Source organism: Brienomyrus brachyistius, chromosome 10 (assembly GCF_023856365.1).
Source record: "Brienomyrus brachyistius isolate T26 chromosome 10, BBRACH_0.4, whole genome shotgun sequence".
Classification (NCBI taxonomy): domain Eukaryota; kingdom Metazoa; phylum Chordata; class Actinopteri; order Osteoglossiformes; family Mormyridae; genus Brienomyrus; species Brienomyrus brachyistius.
Window position 1 is genome coordinate 20,903,189 of NC_064542.1, and position 19,649 is coordinate 20,922,837.

The 19,649-nt window shown below is 50.1% G+C and overlaps 1 protein-coding gene across 2 annotated transcripts in view; it reads right to left on the reverse strand.

Moving 5' to 3' along the window:
• LOC125750311 (A disintegrin and metalloproteinase with thrombospondin motifs 2-like) overlaps positions 1 to 17,140 on the reverse strand; it is a 110,182-nt gene extending 93,042 nt beyond the window's left edge. Inside the window, exons 1-2 of one of the 2 annotated variants that reach the window (XM_049027912.1) lie at positions 16,757 to 17,140; positions 14,304 to 14,716 (exon numbers count right to left, since the gene is read on the reverse strand). In XM_049027912.1, the coding sequence (XP_048883869.1) occupies positions 14,304 to 14,716; positions 16,757 to 16,841 (498 nt within the window). In that variant the 5' untranslated portion in view covers positions 16,842 to 17,140. The remainder of the gene's footprint in view (positions 1 to 14,303; positions 14,717 to 16,756) is intronic. The other variant, XM_049027913.1, reaches the window with a different exon arrangement.
• Between the last annotated feature and the right edge of the window lie 2,509 nt (positions 17,141 to 19,649).

Genomic DNA, 19,649 nt, shown 5'->3' on the forward strand with positions numbered 1-19,649 from the left:
GAAGAAGGTCCCTAAAAACTGCTCCCAGGACGCCGGATGGGTGACTGACCTTGTGCTCAGACTCAAAAATGTCAAAAGCTGAGCAAGATGGGGCACGTGACAAAAAACATTCGACAGCGCTAGTATAAATAGTAAACATGGCTTCACTTTATGATACCTGTCCGGCAGGCCGTCCTCTTGCTCCTGCGGGCTCAGTTGAATGCAAGGATGACGAACGTCACTAAATGCTCAGGATGCACCTACTGCGGAACACATGGCCTTGAGAGGTAACGGGCCCCGTTGTTCCAATGGACTGCAGATGTTCCCAAGGGCCTCACCTATCCCTGTAGCTCATAAGATGGCGATGTTATGGTAGAGCACAGAGCTGTAAACCAGCATAAAAAATGAGTGGTTTTTCCATTCGCTGCGACTCACTTTTTCCATCCATCCATCCTTTTTCAATAACCGCTTATCTAATTAGGGCTGCGGTAATGCAGGGCCAATTCGGGGGGAAGCTCTGTAGCACACCGGGGGCGTTCTGCACTCAGACAAGAGCTGTAACCGTGTCCCCTTCCCCGGGGAAGAGTCAGGCAATGTCCCAAAAGCTGAGGCCATGAGGACTCGAACCCGCTACCCTGGGCTGTTGAGGTGACGATACAACTTGCTGAGGCACCACCGCGCCCCAACCTGGCATAGAAAGGGGTGAAGAGGGGCAGCCTGTGCCACACACAGTGAGATGCAGCAGAGGGTCCGGCCCTTTTCCATCCAATTCCAGTCAGCAGAATGCACAAACCACAGGCTTTTGCAGTCCAGGCTTGTATAGCCACCTGCAGGGGGACATGGGATTGTCCAAAATCGCAGGACCAAATTAGACAAACCTCCAGTTAAGAAAAAAGCAGTAGAGATAAAACATAAAGCACAGGCCCACGGCTTGGAGGCATTCTCATGCATCAGCCAGGGTCAGTCTTCACTCCAGAGTCCACATCACTGGAGTAGCTGTCAGACTGAAGGAGAGCATGTGACCTGCAGCCAATCCCCAGCTCGCTGTAGAAGATGCTAGGGCTCAGCCTTCTGCTCCTGGCCGCTTCATGGAGGGAAACCGACGTGCTTCCCGGGGCGTCCATGTTGCATTCTGAACAAGCAGAGGTACGCCTGGGTGAAATAGCTTTGTGAGAAGCCACAAAAGGCGGGGCATGGGTTTGGGGTTGATTTGGTCCCATGATTTGATACCCTAAAAACGTACCGGCCCAAACACCATGTTATTGATTGGAAATACCTGTTGTGAGCACCCCCTGTCAGTGCAGAAAATCACGCACGTGTCGAGGCAGGGTTGAGAATATCAGAGCACCCGGCCTTTTTCCCCAAAACAATCGACAATGCCTCTTTTCAATCATTAAGGATCACGTAAAATGTACCCCAAGGGGGGCCCTGACCGAATTGTTACCCTCCCCCCCCGCCACAACAGTACCTGCCCCTCAAAAAGTCTCTACACAGCACTACAGTGAATGGCAGGTCAAACCCCCCCGGTAACAGCAGGAGTACTTGTTATATAAAAACCGCGACCTTAAACACCTTGGTCACGTTGGGTCTATCATCAAAGCAGACACACGGTGACATATTGCTGGCCGATGGGCTTTCAGGACCAGGAGGAGTGACTGAGCTACAAAGTGGGCGTGGCTTCAGCAGCGGCGAGCTTGGCCTTCCGTTGCGCCGCCACACCAGCTTCCCTTTGTGCTCAGACAAGGCTGATTACTGTAACCATAAATCCAGACGAGGGTGTCAATATGTCACTTCCAAACGGTTTGTAACACACAGGCTGCCGATCTGGGCCTGGCTCCAGTACAAACAGGCCGGCGAGGAAAAGGAGATGGTGCAAGGAGGGAGCCCAGGGAGAAGAGAGAGGAGCAGAGGGGGAGAAGGAGTCATCTACTCCTCCTGTCTGCTCCTGCAATGCACCTCACATCCAGATCTGGTGTAAGCCTCTTTCTGTTTAAAACCACCCCCCCCCCCCCATGCCCCAGCACCGTGCCGAGCCGTGAATACTGACAAGGCGCCACTGAAGGTGGAGAAACCACACCTTGAGTTAGACACTGCAGCACGTCCGACAATCACAACACAGACACACAGGCACTGAATGACATACCGCCCCCTACAGATTTCACACACCCCAACAGCTTCTCATAAATAAGCTACTACTTACTGACAGTAACTGAAAATTAGATGGGTGTCTCTCTTGAGGACAAGCATTCGTGCAAGACACAACAACAGGCCTTCAGCCTCGGGGAGGTGGCCTCTGATATTCCATGCAAGGGGCCTGTCTGTCCTTAAATGGCCATTTCAATGTCTTGTATCAAATCCGAAGCACAGGCCTGACGATAGTCACCCTACTGTTCATGACTGCGACACGAGTCACCAGGTTAGCGTGGGGTGAAAGTTAATCCCTGGCACCCCTTGGAGAACATGAAACTCCTAAGCAAACAGGGTCATAAATCACAGTCAACATACCAGCCGCCTTTTCCTACTCTAGCAGGGATTCCCTGAGGGAGGGGTGGGGGGGGTGCTCCCCTGCACAAACATCACCTAGGACTGCCCTGCAAGCACATGGGCGTGCTGGGGCAGCTACCTCCTGACACCCACACCCCTGCTGTTTTTCCCGTTTCAGCCAGAAGTAGACTAGCTAAGGACTTTCTGGAAACTGCACGTCCACCCCATGACCCTTAAGAGAGCAACTGGCAGAATTTCAGCAGGTGCTGTGGTAGCACACACAGTGGCGAGACCTTAGTCTGCATTCCTGTCTCGCACCCTCTGCGCAGATGCATTCAGAATTATAACCAAGTTAATCATTAAAAGTGTCATTCCCAGCACCTCGACTGGCCCTGCGCCATCCTCCCACCCGGTCGCCCTTCCCGCTCGCCCCCCCCCTTCACTGACCAAACCCCAGCCAGGAGCTGAGCCCCCGGAAGGGCCCACAGTGGGGACCGAGGGGGACCGGCGATTTGAACGAGCATTCTTGAAGGTGTTCCGACTTGTCTGGCAGATCGACGATGCTACGGCAGCCAGGCTCGCCAACGCCTCAACTCACACGCCAATTACACCTCCACCTCGCTGAAGTACACGGACGTGTGAGCGCAGACAGTCTGGCAGACCGACGAGGGCGCTCCGGAGCCCCTGTTTCCGGGGGTGACAGAACCCGTAGCTGGATGCTGGGACACGCCAGCCGTCTTTACAGATTTCTGTCCCTCGACACCCCTATGTGTGTCAGACACATGGCACCGCGGCCCACCGATGGCATGTGATACTCATGTTCCAGGCAGGGGGTTCCGCTCTGACGCTCTACTCCAAGGTCTGTGAATTTCTCTGGTAAAACACCCAGCTGCATAAACGGATATAAATTACAAGCTGGTTTAGATGATGCTAAAAGCAGAGCAGCTGAGAGCGCGCAACATAATGACTGGCTTCCCAATAGCACTGACATGCAAAATGATAATTAACCTGGCTTCACCCCTCCTCAAATCCTACAGTAGGTATGACAGGGAACCTTCAACTGAACGACGCATATCCAGCCCCCCTGCCACTAAAGACCCCAAAACAAGGGGATATGCACTTGCTGGGGCGGTGAGATGATGTCGTGAAGGAGTCATCATCTAACAATGAACAGGTCCATGTTGCGGTCACACATCTTGCGGCTGGCACGCTGGGAGAGCAGAGTACAGCCCCTGGATCCCAGGCCGCATGCGTCCCACCAGTGGATGAAGCAGTGGCTACCGTGAACGAGGGGGGTCCGTATGGATCAGACAGCTGGGCTCGGAGCCACAGGAAGGCCTACCGGTGAGTCTGCGCACCGAGTAATACCACCGGTGTCCCGCGCACCTGTCACACCGGCTGGAAGTAAACGGATTACTATGCTTTCTGTGTCGACCTCTGCTAATGCAGTCAAGAAAGAGTCTGCAGGGGGGACAGGAGACTTGGATATAACAACAGCCCTTTGATGCTGCGCCCCAGTGCTCACTTCCTCGTGGAAGGCGGCCGGCACACTGCCGCTACCTTGGCAATAGTGGGCCCTCTTCCTGGATTTCTTTCTGCCTGGCCTCCCATTACGGCTGCTGTCGAGCCCCCTGAAACCACACCAGGCTGCCAGTGGAGTCAGAGCCCTTCCCTCTCAGAATGTATCCCACAAGCTCCTCCGGGGGGGAGACACAAACCCACCGACACCAGGTTAGGGAGATGGGGACGCTGGTTTGGCTGGAAGGAGCAGTGGGAGTGTTGCTATGATGAAAGCGACACACATCCTCCATTTCCCCAGCATGCGAGGGAATGACAGCGTGGGGGCAAGGCCACCTTCCCTTGAGTCGGGCGGGGGCCATGTGTCAGGGACGGAGCCTCCCCAGGATTACTGGGTTGCCAGAGCGCTATGAAGATTTCACCTGCTGCATTGGCCGGGCTGAGGGAAGGGGTAGGAACGCTGTGCTGTCTCTCTAATGACAACAGAGAAGCCAACTACACCAAGAAGGTATTACCAAAGCACATGCAAGGAGAATGAGGCATAGCAGAATGTAGGGGGAGGGTGGAGAGGGGGGGGGGGACAGAACATGCACAATATATTGTCTGATTTAAAAAAAAAAAAAAAAACATTAAGTCTCACTCAAGGCCAAGCGAGCGCGACTGTCTCCCCCCTGAAAGATTCCAGCTCTCCATCCTCACCAATTAGCGGACTGGAGGGGCAGAGCCAGTCAGTCGTGGCTTCGCAAAACTGACAGGATGCGTGAAGCGGGCGGCGTCTCCGCGCTGCATTACCGCGAGCATCGCGCAGCTTCCCCAGGCCCCGGGGATGCTCGCAGGATCATTTCTGTATCACGCACATCCTAGAGTAGGAGCCCATCAGCGCATCCTCGTTGGAAGGCTCTGTCCGAATTGCCGTAATACATCACTGTGTCAGGGGGATGCGACCGGCTGGGTGATTATTCATGGTTACCTCGGCTAACTGGATTACCACCTCACCCACCCCCTGCCGCCGCTGTTATTCTCCCTGTGAGTTTGGGGATGAGGCGGGCAGGGCAGGCGTCTCCGTGCCGAGAGGAAGACGGACACCCCGCAGTAAAGACAAGATGGCACCCGGCGTGCACAGCTGGGCAGAAAGGGAGGAGTAAGACCGACGGCAGCCAGCCTCCACTCACATTTCACTGACTGCTGCTCTCCTGGGGGTTGGGGTGGCGTTGAGGGCGGGGGTGTGGGGGAGGGAGGCACACCCAGCCTAAGATGCCACATCCTGACAGCCGGAGTGAAGATGGAGGCGAGGAGTGACAGGATGCCCGAAGACATCATCAGTCATTGGTGCCGACAAGAGAGCGAAAGCTGACGGGGGGAGGAGGAGGAAGGATAGGGGGGGGGGGGGGGAAACCAGAGACACCGGGAGAGGTATCCCCAGGAGGTAAACATACGTAGATATAAAATTCTTCCCGAAAACACTTACCAGGCTCCAGCCCCATTAAAGCTACAGAATTGTACCTTAATTACCCCCACAACTGCTAGTGACCCACCGCTGAGCACAATGGGAAGAATCCAGCGACAGGGTCAGGGAATGAATCAGGCAAAAACAATTAAGAAAAGAAATTCAGAATACCATGTCACAACCAAAAACAATGGCATCTTACGCACTCTGACTGGCACTGCTGCTGCCCCTCGTATGTACATCTTGATTTGATTCGGTAAAAACGTCCAGCCTAAGTTACTGGCTGTGATAAAACTGTCTACTGCTGAACTAAAACTACATATCATTTATGAAGAACATTTTGACCCTTTATACATTCCACAATGATTCTTAAGAAAACAGTCCAGCCCACCAGAGTCACACGGTGGCATTCTCCCTGCCCCCATTGAGCAGCAATAATGATCTCCACCCCCCCCCCCCCCCACCCCCGAGGTCTGATCTCCAGGACAGCAACTTGGCTATCATCTTATACCACAAGACCTCAATACAACAACACCCACCACCCACACACACACTCCTCAGTCCGTTAGAGACCGACCTCAGAATCCGCAAGATCTCAGCCTGGTTTGCTGCCACATTGGCCGACACCAAGAAGATACTGTCAACACACTAGGATAGCTACTTTTCTCCTGGTCATTATTGACACCGGTCGCCCTAACCCTCTGAGTCATCTCCACACAGGGTCATGTCATATACCCGGAATGAAACAAGGTGCTGGGGGGGGGGGGGGGACACATACCTATTTGGAGCTCAGCAGTGAGGGATGCAGAGGCCCTAATGCAGAATGCGTCTTTGCTGCTGCTTAATATGTATACAGAACTCCCCCAGGAGATCACAAACGCGCTGTCTGTCACCACGTCCCATCTCAAACGGCGGCGCACACTGACAGCCAGACTGCCAATCTCGGAGACAACCGACAGAGCTGCATTTTTTTTTTTCGAATGCTAACAAATCCTGAGCATATTATTTGCGATGTTAGTTGAGATTATTAGGGTGTTCAGACGAACCAAAGTAAAGGAGGTTGTTGTGTCTGCGTGTGTGTTTTTTTGTAATACACAAAACAAAAGCTCAACAGCTTTTGGAGATGGAGGTGTGAATGAGTACAACAATGTGAGAGTTTGCCACTTTAGTACTTGCACCGAAGCTGTCAAAACACCTCCTCCCTGCAGAGGCCTAAAAAAAAGGCCCGGCAGACACTCCCAGCTCCAGGCTGACCAATTGCGGCACAGGACACAAGAGCGCTGCAGAGCCATCAAACCACTCAGGTACCATAACAGTGGTGGCAGCTTGTGGCGTCACCCCATTTTTCGAGCCACACCTCCGACATCCGGACACCCTGACTGGCATTTACCTCTAGCGACCGCGTACCTCCGACTGCCACGCACCTCCGACTACCTTTTACCTCTAGCGACTGCGTACCTCCGACTGCCACGCACCTCCGACTAGCTTTTACCTCTAGCGACTGCGTACCTCTGACTGCCAGATACCTCTGACTGCTTTTTACCCGTAGCAACCACGCACCTTCAACTGCCGTGCACCTCCGACTACCTTTTACCGCTAGCGATCGTGTACCTCCGACTGCCAGACACTTTCAACTGCTTTTTACCCGTAGCAACCGCGCACCTTCAACTGCCGTGCACCTCCGACTACCTTTTACCGCTAGCAATCATGTACCTCCGACTGCCAGACACCTTCAACTGCTTTTTACCTCTAGCAACCGCACACCTTCAACTGCCGTGCACCTCCGACTACCTTTTACCGCTAGCGATCGTGTACCTCCGACTGCCGTGCACCTCCGACTACCTTTTACCTCTAGCGACTTCGTACCTCCGACTTCCAGACACCCCCAACTGCTTTTTACCTCTAGCAACCGCGCACCTTCAACTGCCGTGCACCTCCGACTACCTTTTACCGCTAGCGATCGTGTACCTCCGACTGCCGTGCACCTCCGACTACCTTTTACCTCTAGCGACTTCGTACCTCCGACTGCCAGACACCCCCAACTGCTTTTTACCTCTAGCAACCGCGCACCTTCAACTGCCGTGCACCTCCAACTACCTTTTACCGCTAGCGACCGCGTACCTCCGACTGCCACGCACCTCCGACTGCCAGACACCTCCAACTGCTTTTTACCCGTAGCAACCACGCACCTTCAACTGCCGTGCACCTCCGACTACCTTTTACCGCTAGCGATCGTGTACCTCCGACTGCCACGCACCTCTGACTGCCAGACACCTCCAACTGCTTTTTACCCGCGACTACCTTTTACCTCTAGCAACCGCGTACCTCCAATTGCCAAGTCTGCCTCAGAGCTCCAGAGCAGAAAACAAAAGCGGACAGAGACATCCAACTGAAATTAACTGAAAACATCCTTGCTGCAGGACCAGTGGAAACTTCTATGGTTTTGGCTTGGGGTGGAGTCAAATGACACCCCCCTACACCACGAGTTTAAACGGATCCACTGGAATTGCCCCACGCTCTGAAAGCAAGCCAGCCCAACGGCATCCACATCTTTGCTAGAGCCGTGTTGCGCTACTGAGCTCGGGCAAAAGCTGGTCCGCTGTTTACGGCAGCGAGTAATTGCGTGTTTGAGAGAGAGTCACGCCACAGCCTATAATCAAAGTCTGATCCCGTGCCCCCCTCCCCGTTTCCTCACTGCCTCACACCAGTGGAGGGCAGGGAGATGGGGGTCAATTACAACTGTGTAATCTGTAATTGAGACGATCATTTCATTTGGAGATGATTACACGCTGGCTGCCTAACGCTTCACAGGGGCTGGCAGGGAAAAAAACGTTAGGATTCTAGAGCTTGTTTCATCAATGGCTGTGTAGCACACGAACAGAATCTGCTGGAACGTGAGGCGTGGCACTGACACCTAGGGTGCCTGATGTAACAGCTATACAGCACCAATCTAAAACTTTCTAGCCAGGTAGCAAAATAACAGCACTTGTTGAAATGTAGTACAAAACCTTCCATTTTTAGGTTTTATTTAGAAGTAACAATGATTAGTAAACCACCTACACCTAGCTCAGTGTGTTTCTGTGTGCGCGCGCGCATGTGTGTGTGTGTGTGTGTGTGTGTGTGTGGATCATGTTTATATTACACGTAACCCATAATCTATTATTTTGACTTTGTGGGGACCATTTTTCCGTTCCCCCAAAAAGATCTGTGAATGCAATCAAAAAACGAAAAATGCCAAAAGTTCCGTATTTAGTTAGGTTATTTATGGTTAACGTTAGGGATGGGTATGGATTAAGGTTATCATATTGGGATTTGCATTTTCTCCACAGAAATAAATGGAGAGTCCCCACAAAGATATAGTTACAAATCTGTGTGTGTGTGTTTGTGTGTGTTTAGTTTGTTTACTTATGGTTAAGGTTAGGGCTGGGTAGGGATTAAGGTTGTCATGTTGGGATTAGCATTTTCCCCATAAAAATAAATGGAGAGTCCCCACAAAGATATAATTACAAACCTGTGTGTGTGTACGTGTGTGTACGTTTGTATGCCATCCCTGCATAGGTCTGGAGTTTGTTCCTGGAGTCCTGTCAAGTCTCAAAACCCGAGTCTCAACACTGGCCATGTGCAGATGTGCACGATGGAATGGAATCCCATCCATCTTGTTCCAACCTCATGACTTGTGGACAGGGTCCAGGCTCGCCTGGATAAGAGCAGTGCCTTACAGGATGAAAGCGAACAATGCAAACAACATAATTTATGGGATAAGCCAGCCTCTGGAAAACAGGGCCGGAATCTGAAGTCTCACGGGCATACACTGATCCATAGGCATTTTCAACAAGGTAAGCTAGTACCATTAAGGAGGTTCCTCTCCCACACCCCCGTCCGCTGGATGAAAACAGACAGGAGGCTACTGTCTGAAATGTCATTCTTCAACCTTCCAGGATTGCATCCTCTCTATTCTGGACAGCTAGCATAAGGAAAGTAAAGAGCAGATGAAGAGGCAAACGCCTTCCTCCAACGTCTACACATGTTCTCACTCCTGCATTTATGTCACGGAGAACCACACAGGCTCAGCCCTCTGCAGCAGTGCCAGTATTTGTCTCCACAGGTGGAGGCAGTGATGCTTCAGGTCGGCAAACGTCAGATACGTGCGAGTTCTGCAGACACATGCTGTCACCCTCAACTGGCCGGTGAGAGTCTACTTCCAGCTTCAGACACCCTTGTGGAATGCCACCAGTGACTATGGCATCCAGTCCAAAGGACCGACGAAGGATTTTGACCCAGTTAGTGACTAAGACATGCCATCTGGACAGGACAGTGCTGGGATGTGTAAAAGGCCTACATCTCCATCCCTATTGGAGAACTAGAATGCATGACAAGAGCAGCACTGCACGCTGTCATGTTCACGCGCCGCCGCAGCTCCAGACTCCTTCTTCAGCTTCCTTCTCCCCCTCCTTTCTTTCTGGCATTAAGAAGGTATGGATAACAGCAGGCCAGGCAGGACTGAGCCAACAAAGATGAGCAGAAATCAGGAAGCAAAGCAAGGTTCCTTGGCCCAATATTTACGGCTTCCAGAACTGCCTTCCTTTTTGTGTGGCCTTCTCCCGCACCCAGAGCCCAGTACTCCACACCCTACCATTTGGTTTGCGCCCTCTGATTACAGTGGTGCTAGGCCGGCCCCTCCATCTGTGGCCGCAGCTCTGCTGTGCCGTGGGCGACAGGAGGCCTTCAGAGACCGGCATGCCTTTACTAGTCCAGGCACCAGCTCCTCTTCTTCCAGGCTGGAGACTGACCGCCTTGGGATCGCGGTGAGGGTACACAGTGGGAACGGGGGGAGGACAGGGAGTGAAGACGGCCCTTCCGGTACCTGGAGCCAATGCGTCTCCATAGCGTCAGACGCAGGGGGATCTAGGGTCCAAACAAGCGCAAACACACCACGCTACAGGGTGACGGAGGGACGGAAGGGAAAGAGGAAACCAGACAGAAACACATGGACAGATGGAGAGAAAGAGATGGAGAGAGAGACGAAGTGTGGGAGGGAGAGAGAAACAGAGAGAGACATACAGCTAACTCCCACTGATGTCCTGCCATGACCACTTCAGCTCAGTCTTCGCAAAAGTGGCAGAAGCAGCATGCTCTTCCTTTACTGTTTTTACATTTCCCCTCCGCATGCTCACTGAGAAACGCACGTGTAACTTTTTTAGTTTTTGGAACATGCGTTAGATTCTCCAGACTGGGGGCAGCTTTCAGCACTTGAAAGATTCTGCTACTTTGATCTAAGGATCATGTCGAAAGTCTTGGCTCCCCCTGCCGGACCCTACAAAGAGTACGTAAGCGGAGCTACCTGGAACTAGCGATCCTCGCAGGTCAATAGACTAAACTGTTCTGGGAGATGAAATCCATAAAGTACTTCTCGGAGATGAGGCCTGAAAGCATGAGAGCATAGCACCATCGTGCAGACTCTCAAAAAGGTCACGCAGCAAACTTTCCGAAACGTGCCTATATCAAGGCACCCCGCCCAACGGCATCTGCTGCACACGGCGGATGCGGTAACAAAATCTCGCTCTCACTCTCCCTTCTCACCTCGATTCCTAGCCAGCCGGCTGCAACCTGGATCAAGTTCCAGATACCAGGTAGGGGCACGGCTTGTGGGCGGCAGTTCGGGACCGTGAAATCTGCGGGATGTCCTTGGCTCTGGCACTCCAACTAATTCACTGTACCGATTGAGCCCGCTGTACCCTTGGGCAGTTTTTCCATTCCTAAGTCCCAGGGCATCCCACTCCAAGGCCACTTACCTGACTATCCAAACGATGGAGTGAGCATCCAGCAGCTTGTGGAGTTGCTGAGTTTTGACTCCTTTCCACACCTGGGGACTTACCTCTTCCTTGCCCTACCTTTGCTTCACGCCATGATGCCGTGCAGATGGAGTGTTAGTTTCAGGTTTGAGGTTACAGTTTTTCAAGAATGTGCAAATGCATCTTGGAAAGGGCCTTCCACAGTATTCCACAGCACAGAGAGAGAGAGAGAGAGATCCTTTTTCAGGAACATAGCCCGCCCCATACCTTCATTATTTCAAAGCCTTTTCATGAAATACTGGCATTTCCAAACACAATTAGCAACCAAGTTAAGACTTCCTCTCACAGAGCAGAACTCCTGGTCCCTGAATAAAATGCAGAATCATTTCCGCTTCTCCTGACTCGTTTGCTTCTCCAGCCCCATTCCTCCGATGTTCCCCCACGGAGAAGCCAACGGTTCTTATCAGATGTATGTGAACCCTTGCACCGTGCTCTCTGCACCCATCCTTCAACCACTGTTCATCTGTCTCTGCATTTATGCAGACAGGTAAGTGAAAGCGGTAAACAGCAACATGAACAAGGCCCCCCTGCACCCCTTACCTCCTGTCACCTACCACGGCACCACCTAAGCAGCACCCCCACCCCACACTCCGGCACTCACCCCCCTTGGCTCTTCCCCACTAGCCCTTGAGACAAGTTCCTGTAAACTGCCACCTGGTTGACCCCCAACCGTCTATCGGCAGCTGCTCATCTCCGCAGCCCCCTCTGCATGAAGACGAGCCAAGAGGGACAAATCTACTCCCAGCACCCCCCCTCCCACACACACACACACACACGCACACACTCACTGGCGAGGCTCCACTTTTCAACATACTGGTGTCACTCTCAAACACATCTGAAATGTTACAGTTGTTTTGATTAAATAATGAATACACCCCTAATTAAGGAGTCGCTCTCATGTCGGCATCCCACCCACAATGCAGGCCTGTTGCATGAGCCATTAATGACAGCATCCCAGAAAATTCCAGAAAAACACTCTTAGACCCCATCTACCCCCCCCCAAAGACCTGCAAGATAACGTGCAACCTTCAGATTTCTATAAATGTAGCCCTGGTCGTTAAAAAAAAAATGCAGCTTCACTTTCCGAAACAGACCCTTCTGTTAGTAAACATTACTAAGCCTTCAAGACTCAACTTTGTATCCCAGGAATGCTATTCCTGTCGAAAAATCACTTATTTCAAACCTCTGAGATCGCAAGCTAAGAAATGACAAAAAACGAAAGACAAATCACTTTTTCAAAACGGACTTGGTTTTTTTTGGTCATTGGGTCAAGTCCAGGTGAGACAAGTCAGGACCACGCGATCAGTTCTGGCACATCACAGGAGAAGAACGGGGGAAGCATTTTAAGGGGGGCGGGGGGGGGGCTCAAACATCCGGATCAAACTGTGATTTTAAGGGCGGACTCACACTTGGCCTGGCTGCCTTGTACAGTGCCCGAGCACAACCACAACTCCCCCGCTGGTCTGCACTCACATTGTCCTTAACGAGCCCGGCTCGAGCACACATTTGTCATCACCGTGTGACTTTCTTGGATTGAAGAAAAAACATCCATCCATCCATCCATCCATTTTCCAAACCGCTTATCCTACTGGGTCGCGGGGGGTCCAGAGCCTAAGCAATGGGCACGAGGCAGGGAACAACCCAGGATGGGGGGCCAGCCCATCGCAGGGCACGCTCACACACCATTCACTCACACATGCACACCTACGGGCAATTTAGCAACTCCAATTAGCCTCGGCATGTTTTTGGACTGTGGGGGGAAACCGGAGTACCCGGAGGAAACCCCACGACGACATGGGGAGAACATGCAAACTCCACACACATGTGACGCAGGCGGAGACTCGAACCCGGGTCCCAGAGGTGTGAGGCAACAGTGCTAACCACTGCACCACCATGCCGCCCCCAAGAAAAAACATAGGAAAATAATATTACACAGCAGATCATGATTAATATCCTTATTTTGTGGCTAATTTGGAGTCGTTTTGGGCACGATGACACTCAAAGATTTATCCAGTATGCAACGCAGTGATTTTTATTTATTCATGCTGCACCAATCAGAAGACAGTTCCACATTATACCAAGTATCTCAGACTAGCACTGCACAGGGTACGGTACTGTAAAGATACCGTGGTATAGCATTTCTGAAAGCTGTTCGGTATTACATTTCTTTAGTACTGCAACTAATTACACTGTTGCTATCGCTAATGCTATACACTGCTATTCTTCGAATTAGAATCATGGACTCAATAATATATCAGTTATACACTATGTCAGAATTGCACACATCATGCTGTATAGAATACTAAAAGGTCAGCTAGCTGAGAATCATCTACCCTCAAGTCAGCGATTTACGTAAGCGATCTTATAATTTAGCAAACAGGCTACGTTAACATCATCAAACTAGCATCTGTACCTACAGGTTATGATGCTAAACTGTGTTTTCAGCAGTTAGATAATCAAGCATAATGCGCTGCATGGGAAAATTTTTATGTTTATTGAGCAGATGAGCGCGGATATAATGTGTACCGCTTACCAGATCTGTTCCTTCCAGGATCGGGCCATGTACAGTGCACATGTGTGCATGCGTGTGTCAGTCTGTTTTCCGTACACGGGCACAGTTAGTGATCATGCTACATCCGTACCGTGCCCAAGTCCAACTGACCGTGCTCTGGCCCACCTCTCCAAGCAGACCAGGGCACGGTACAGAGAGATCACACTCAGCAAGCGAACTGGCTAATGTAAGTACACCTTAAGAGTAGCACAGTTCAAGGTAGTCTTCATGCTGTGAGAAATGGGGAGGGTTAAACTCCACCCAAACACCTCCCCACGCCAATGCACCCCCAGTGAAAGCCATAAAAATTAATAGAGGAGAAACTGCAAATCAGGAAGAAAAACGAACAATGCTCAATTATACCTTAGGCGAGCAAAATAAAGAACAAAACAAAAACAGAAATCAAGGGGAATTAAAAGCTGACAAAACCGCGGGTCACACTGGGCGGGGGTGGGTTCGTCAGTGGACTCACCAGGCCATCACAGTTGCTTATGGCGACAGATGTGCCCCGCTCGCCAGTGATGTCCCCCACGTAGAGGCAGTGGCTCTGCAGTGACTCGGATTGCGTCTCCATGCCGTCCTCTTGCCACTCCACCTTGGCTCCGGGGGCCACCAGTCGCGAATTTAGCCGCAGACGCAGATGGAACTCCCGGCCGAAGACGGTGACGTTGTAGAAGAGCCTGTCGACGCGCTCCCTGTGGAGCTCACCATCCTCCTCCTCCTCCTCCTCCTCCTCCCCCTTCTGATGCTCGATCGCGGCCGTCTCCCTCCTGCGGCGCCTAAGGTGCTGCCCGGCCGACACGTCGTGTGACAGGAACCTGCCCTCGGCGTCTGTGCTCACCGGAGTCACCAGTCCATACTCCCCCAGGACATGCTGCAGAGAGTCTGAAGGGGAGGGGGCACCATGAGCCCAGAATGACAAATATGGATACCAAAACATAACCACCCAAATTCAGATGTGCAAGCCAAGCAGAAAAGGTAAGCAGGCAGGGAGCGACTTCAGTTCAGTCAAGATGATGCACTCGGCATGCAAATCTGGGCGTGCTTTTCCATTCAAAGATGCACACATACCCAAATGGTGTAAAAAAAACAAACACATACACACCCGGAGCCAGGGAAGAATACTCTCTTGGGTATCATGGCACACTTTATAACAAATACATATTTCATTTCAGCTACAGCCCTAAATTATTGTTACGGTCAAGAAGCCTCGTCTTCTATGGGTGCCACTAATTGCGGACACCTTCCCTTCACCTCCACTTTAAAAAGGTAAACAAAAGGTAGGGGATACGCACAGGGGAAAAAAAAAACTCGGAAGGCTTGAAACTGGCGTCCAGTTTACCTCGAAGACAACAGCACGTGGCTGCCGCACATGGAAGGAGAGGTTTCGTGTGTACGTTTCACTTCTTCCCCGAGAGTAACAAAAAAGGTAACAGCACGATCGAGGCGATAATTGAGCTTCTTACACGCTAAATAATGTTTTCTCACTGCCAGAGCCTCGTCCGCGACGTGCTTACAGCTCGCTTCCTCCACTAGGATTAAAAGCGACGTGCGTTTGTGGATGACTTTACTTTGTTTTTAATAACTAGGAAGAATTCATACATTTGACAAAAAGAACGAAACATGTAGCAAAAATGGCATATCAATAATACTTTCCACTAATATCACCACTATTATTATTATTATTGTTATTATTATTATTATTATTATTATAGCAAGATTAGTATGGTGCCGTTTTTATTATTGTTTGAATTTCATTCGATTATTTAACTAAACATATTGTTAAACCATGAACGGCGCAATACATTTAAGTCTATGCAATTTCCTTACAAAGCTTTTGCAATTAACGGCACGCCTGCTGTTAGTCTGTTTTTGGGGGGGATCATTAGCGCATCATTATAGCTCGAAGTCAGCTCGCAAACTACTGACATCAAAGATGCGTTGAATGGCGAATGAGGCTCGTTTATTTAACTCGACTGCAGATGTGATTTATTCCGGCTTTTCTGGCACCGAACTTAAGAGGGTGTCGATGCCAGCGCACGCGAGAAGGTGCCAGACGGAGCGCACGAGCAGCAACGGCACATTTTTAGTAAAGGAAAATAATAACGACAATTGTATGATTGTCATCTGTTTGTAACGTTTGGTATAATTTCAAGAAGTGTTCTCGTAACTGTTCAAGTGGTTTTAAATTTGGAACAAATAGCAAATCGTTTGAAAACACTGTGCATCGCTCATTTATAGGTGAGGGGTGAATTATTTTAATTTCACAATGCATATTCAGAGTTGCATACAAGCATAGCGCTTTTATAATTATTATAAAGTTCTTTCTGAAATATAAACAACTTGAATGTTATTCGTTGAGCTACATTTCTGTTATCGACATGGTATTTCTATTTTCTCTCGATTACTATTATTCACTAATAAGTTTAAGATTAAATCGCACAAACTTATTTCTACTATCGTGTCTTATTTTTTATTTATTCGCATCCTATAAACAGAAGAAAATAGAGCTGGGGATTTTATTTATAATCAATACTCTTTCGATCACTCGTTCATTCACTCGTTTGAATCAATAGATTCTTAACACCATATCCGTAACAGTCCTGCCACACCACCGATGCAGTTTACTGAAACGTTAAGAAATAAGTCATGCAATTTAAGGAGAGAACACACGCGTTAAATAGAGTTGCTAATGCTTTGCCTGCTGACGGGATGTGGGGGGAAAACGCACGCTTCGCAGTGAGACTGATGACATGGCACGGCAGACAAGAAATTTCCTGGAAATTGTCCTAGGAAGCAAAATACGCACATGAACTAGAAGTTAAAAAGCGGATGGTGGGGGAGATTAAGGAACAGCTCGCAGAGGAAAGACAGCCGTGAGGCGGCTTTACCGTGTAGTGTGGACCACGTAAAGAGTTCACGTACCTATGCTACTGGCGATGTAAAGGCCGCTCGTGGGCACGACGAGCAGCAGCGTCATTAGGCACGCGAATCCCGGCGCGAGCTCCATGGCAGCTCCGAACTGCGCACGTGAGAGAGACGGGCTTTGGGATCCAGCGTGTTAAAGTTCCCCCGCGACCAGCTAATTCGCCACTCCAGCAACAGCAGCCCGCAACTAACTGCAAAGTGCACCGGGAGGGAACGCTCTATCCTCTCTCTCTCTCTCTCTCTAGCTTTGAGCTCTCCCTCTCTCACTTTCTCTCTCACTCTGTGTTTCTATCCCTGCCTCTCTCTCACTTTCTCCCTCTATCTCTCCCTTTCTCTCTCACTTTCTCTCTCTCCCTCTCCGCGCACACACGCGCCCACACGTTCTCGCACCAAACAGAGCGCGAGGAAGCGAACAGAATACTTGGATGAAGCGCGCGGGGCGTGCTGCGCGTCAAGTTCAAGTTACCCTGACTGACACACCGCTGACAACTCTGCACAAGTCAGAAAAATAATATGCATATATGTGTGCATGCGAGTGCACAAGTTTTTCACCTTCTCTTAGGACGGCAACGCGACGAAAGATAATTAAAATGTCAATCGCTGTACGTAGCGTTTTGCGTTCCAGAGCACTAAATTGTGCGTTGCTTGCATAAACTTTGTGGATCTCAGCTTCCAACGAGTGCATACATCGGTGCAACAGCTCCCCCTGCGTCGCCGAATGAAACTCTCACAACTTCGCAAGGTGGATAGAGAACTGACAGGCTAGCCAAGGAACTAGCAGGATGCAGCACACTTACATAAAGTGTCTGTCAGTAATAAAATAATTGGTGCGATGAAGAGCCTAGCAAAACCACCTTGCCTATTATTGCGCGATGTTTCTGTCTACTTAGTTTTATCATTTAATTGCTTTGACTTTATGGTCTGGTTGATTGCAGAGCAATGCCAGAATCAATGTCCAGTAAAATTATATTTAACTGTAGCTAAAGAGCGGTCATTGCGGATCAGCTGCTTCATGGATGGGTACATTAAGTATTCAGGTTCTGTACCACATGTCATAACAAAGTTTTAACCCTCCATTAGTCATCTACTCTGATTATGTATCATACACAAAGACTTGTTATAAAGACTAAAATGGACTGTTGTAACATTTTGTAAGTAGTAGTGCTGTCATTTCAGAGAACACCGTGAAACTGTTTGAAGTTCTAATATATATTGTATATTAACACTACTGTCGGCTATATATATATATATATATATATATATATATATATATATATATATATATATATATATATATATATATATATATATATATAGCATTTTATGGGCAGATCCAATGTACTGGAGAATACTAGAATGCTTAGGAAGGATTAAAAAAATGAGGGAAAACAAGATGGAAGGACTCAATCGTCACAAAATGCCACTGGGAAGCCTGATGACCCAGACAGGAGACAGAACATTCTGGAGGAATGCCCTTTATATTGTTGCCAGGAGTTGATATCGACTTGACAGTACATACTATCAATAATGATAATGAAACAGGTCAATGCAAATCTGCCGACTCACTAAGGGATCCCACCAGTAATCTCTGCCAATATCGCCATCCAATCCCAGCACAGTAGCTGAGGGTCAAATAACTGTAGGGAAGTTGATCTTATTTTTATATGTGCTGTTACAGAACTGTATCCTGTTCAGGGTGCCCCCTATGATGGACTGATATCCCGTTCAGGGTGCCCCCCGCATTATGCCCTGTGATGGCTTGGTATCCTGTCCAGGATGCCCACTGCCTCATGCCCTGTGCTGGACTGGTATCCCGTCCAGGATGCCCACTGCCTCATGCCCTGTGCTGGACTGGTATCCCGCCCAGGGTGCCCCCTGCCTCACGCCCTGTGCTGGACTGGTATCCCGCCCAGGATGCCCACTGCCTCATGCCCTGTGATGGACTGGTATCCCGTCCAGGATGCCCACTGCCTCATGCCCTGTGATGGACTGGTATCCCGTCCAGGGTGCCCCCTGCCTCATGCCCTGTGATGGACTGGTATCCCGCCCAGGGTGCCCCCTGCCTCATGTCCTGTGAAGGACTGGTATCCCGTCCAGGGTACCCCCTGTCTCACGCCCTGTGCTGGACTGGTATCCCGCCCAGGGTGCCCCCTGCCTTATGCCCTGTGATGGACTGGTATCCCGCCCAGGATGCCCACTGCCTCATGCCCTGTGATGGACTGGTATCCCGCCCAGGATGCCCCCTGCCTCATGCCCTGTGATTTCTGGAATAGGCTGCAGGATAAGTACTTATAATTATGAATGATAATGTATTTCCTTAGAAATTATTTTTGAGGAACCCAACAGCAGTGTTGATCTTAGATTTTCAGCTCGCACCCATCATGGTCACAACGACCGTAACACCAGTGTGGTTTGTCCTGGAACACGGTTTCACAGATGACCACCGTGAGTAGTGACTGAAGATCAGCGGTAAAGAGTGCGAGGATGCACAGGTTAACTTTCACAGTATGTGCAGAGTTTGCATTTTGACAGCCCCCCTCCCCAAACTCCAGGATGCCACTGTTGAAAGCCCAGTCATCTCTCGTTTTGGATTCCTGTCTCTGCAGTTGTAGCCAGTTCCACTGGGTATAAATTCTTGTCCTTGGTCTTAGGGGAGGGCCCACTCAGTGTTGTCAGGATGAAATAGTTCTTGTGTATTTTACGGCCTTCATATTGGTTGGAAATGTCACACCGCTCCTAACTGGCTTCAACCACTGCAAACAGTTCCTTTCCACCCATCTGTTCCTGGTCTCTTCTGTGTTGCCATGGAGATACCAAGCCCTGCACCTTCAAAAGTACACTTCTAAGGCTGGGAGACATTAATATCCTTCCTTCTCAGACATCCCTGTTT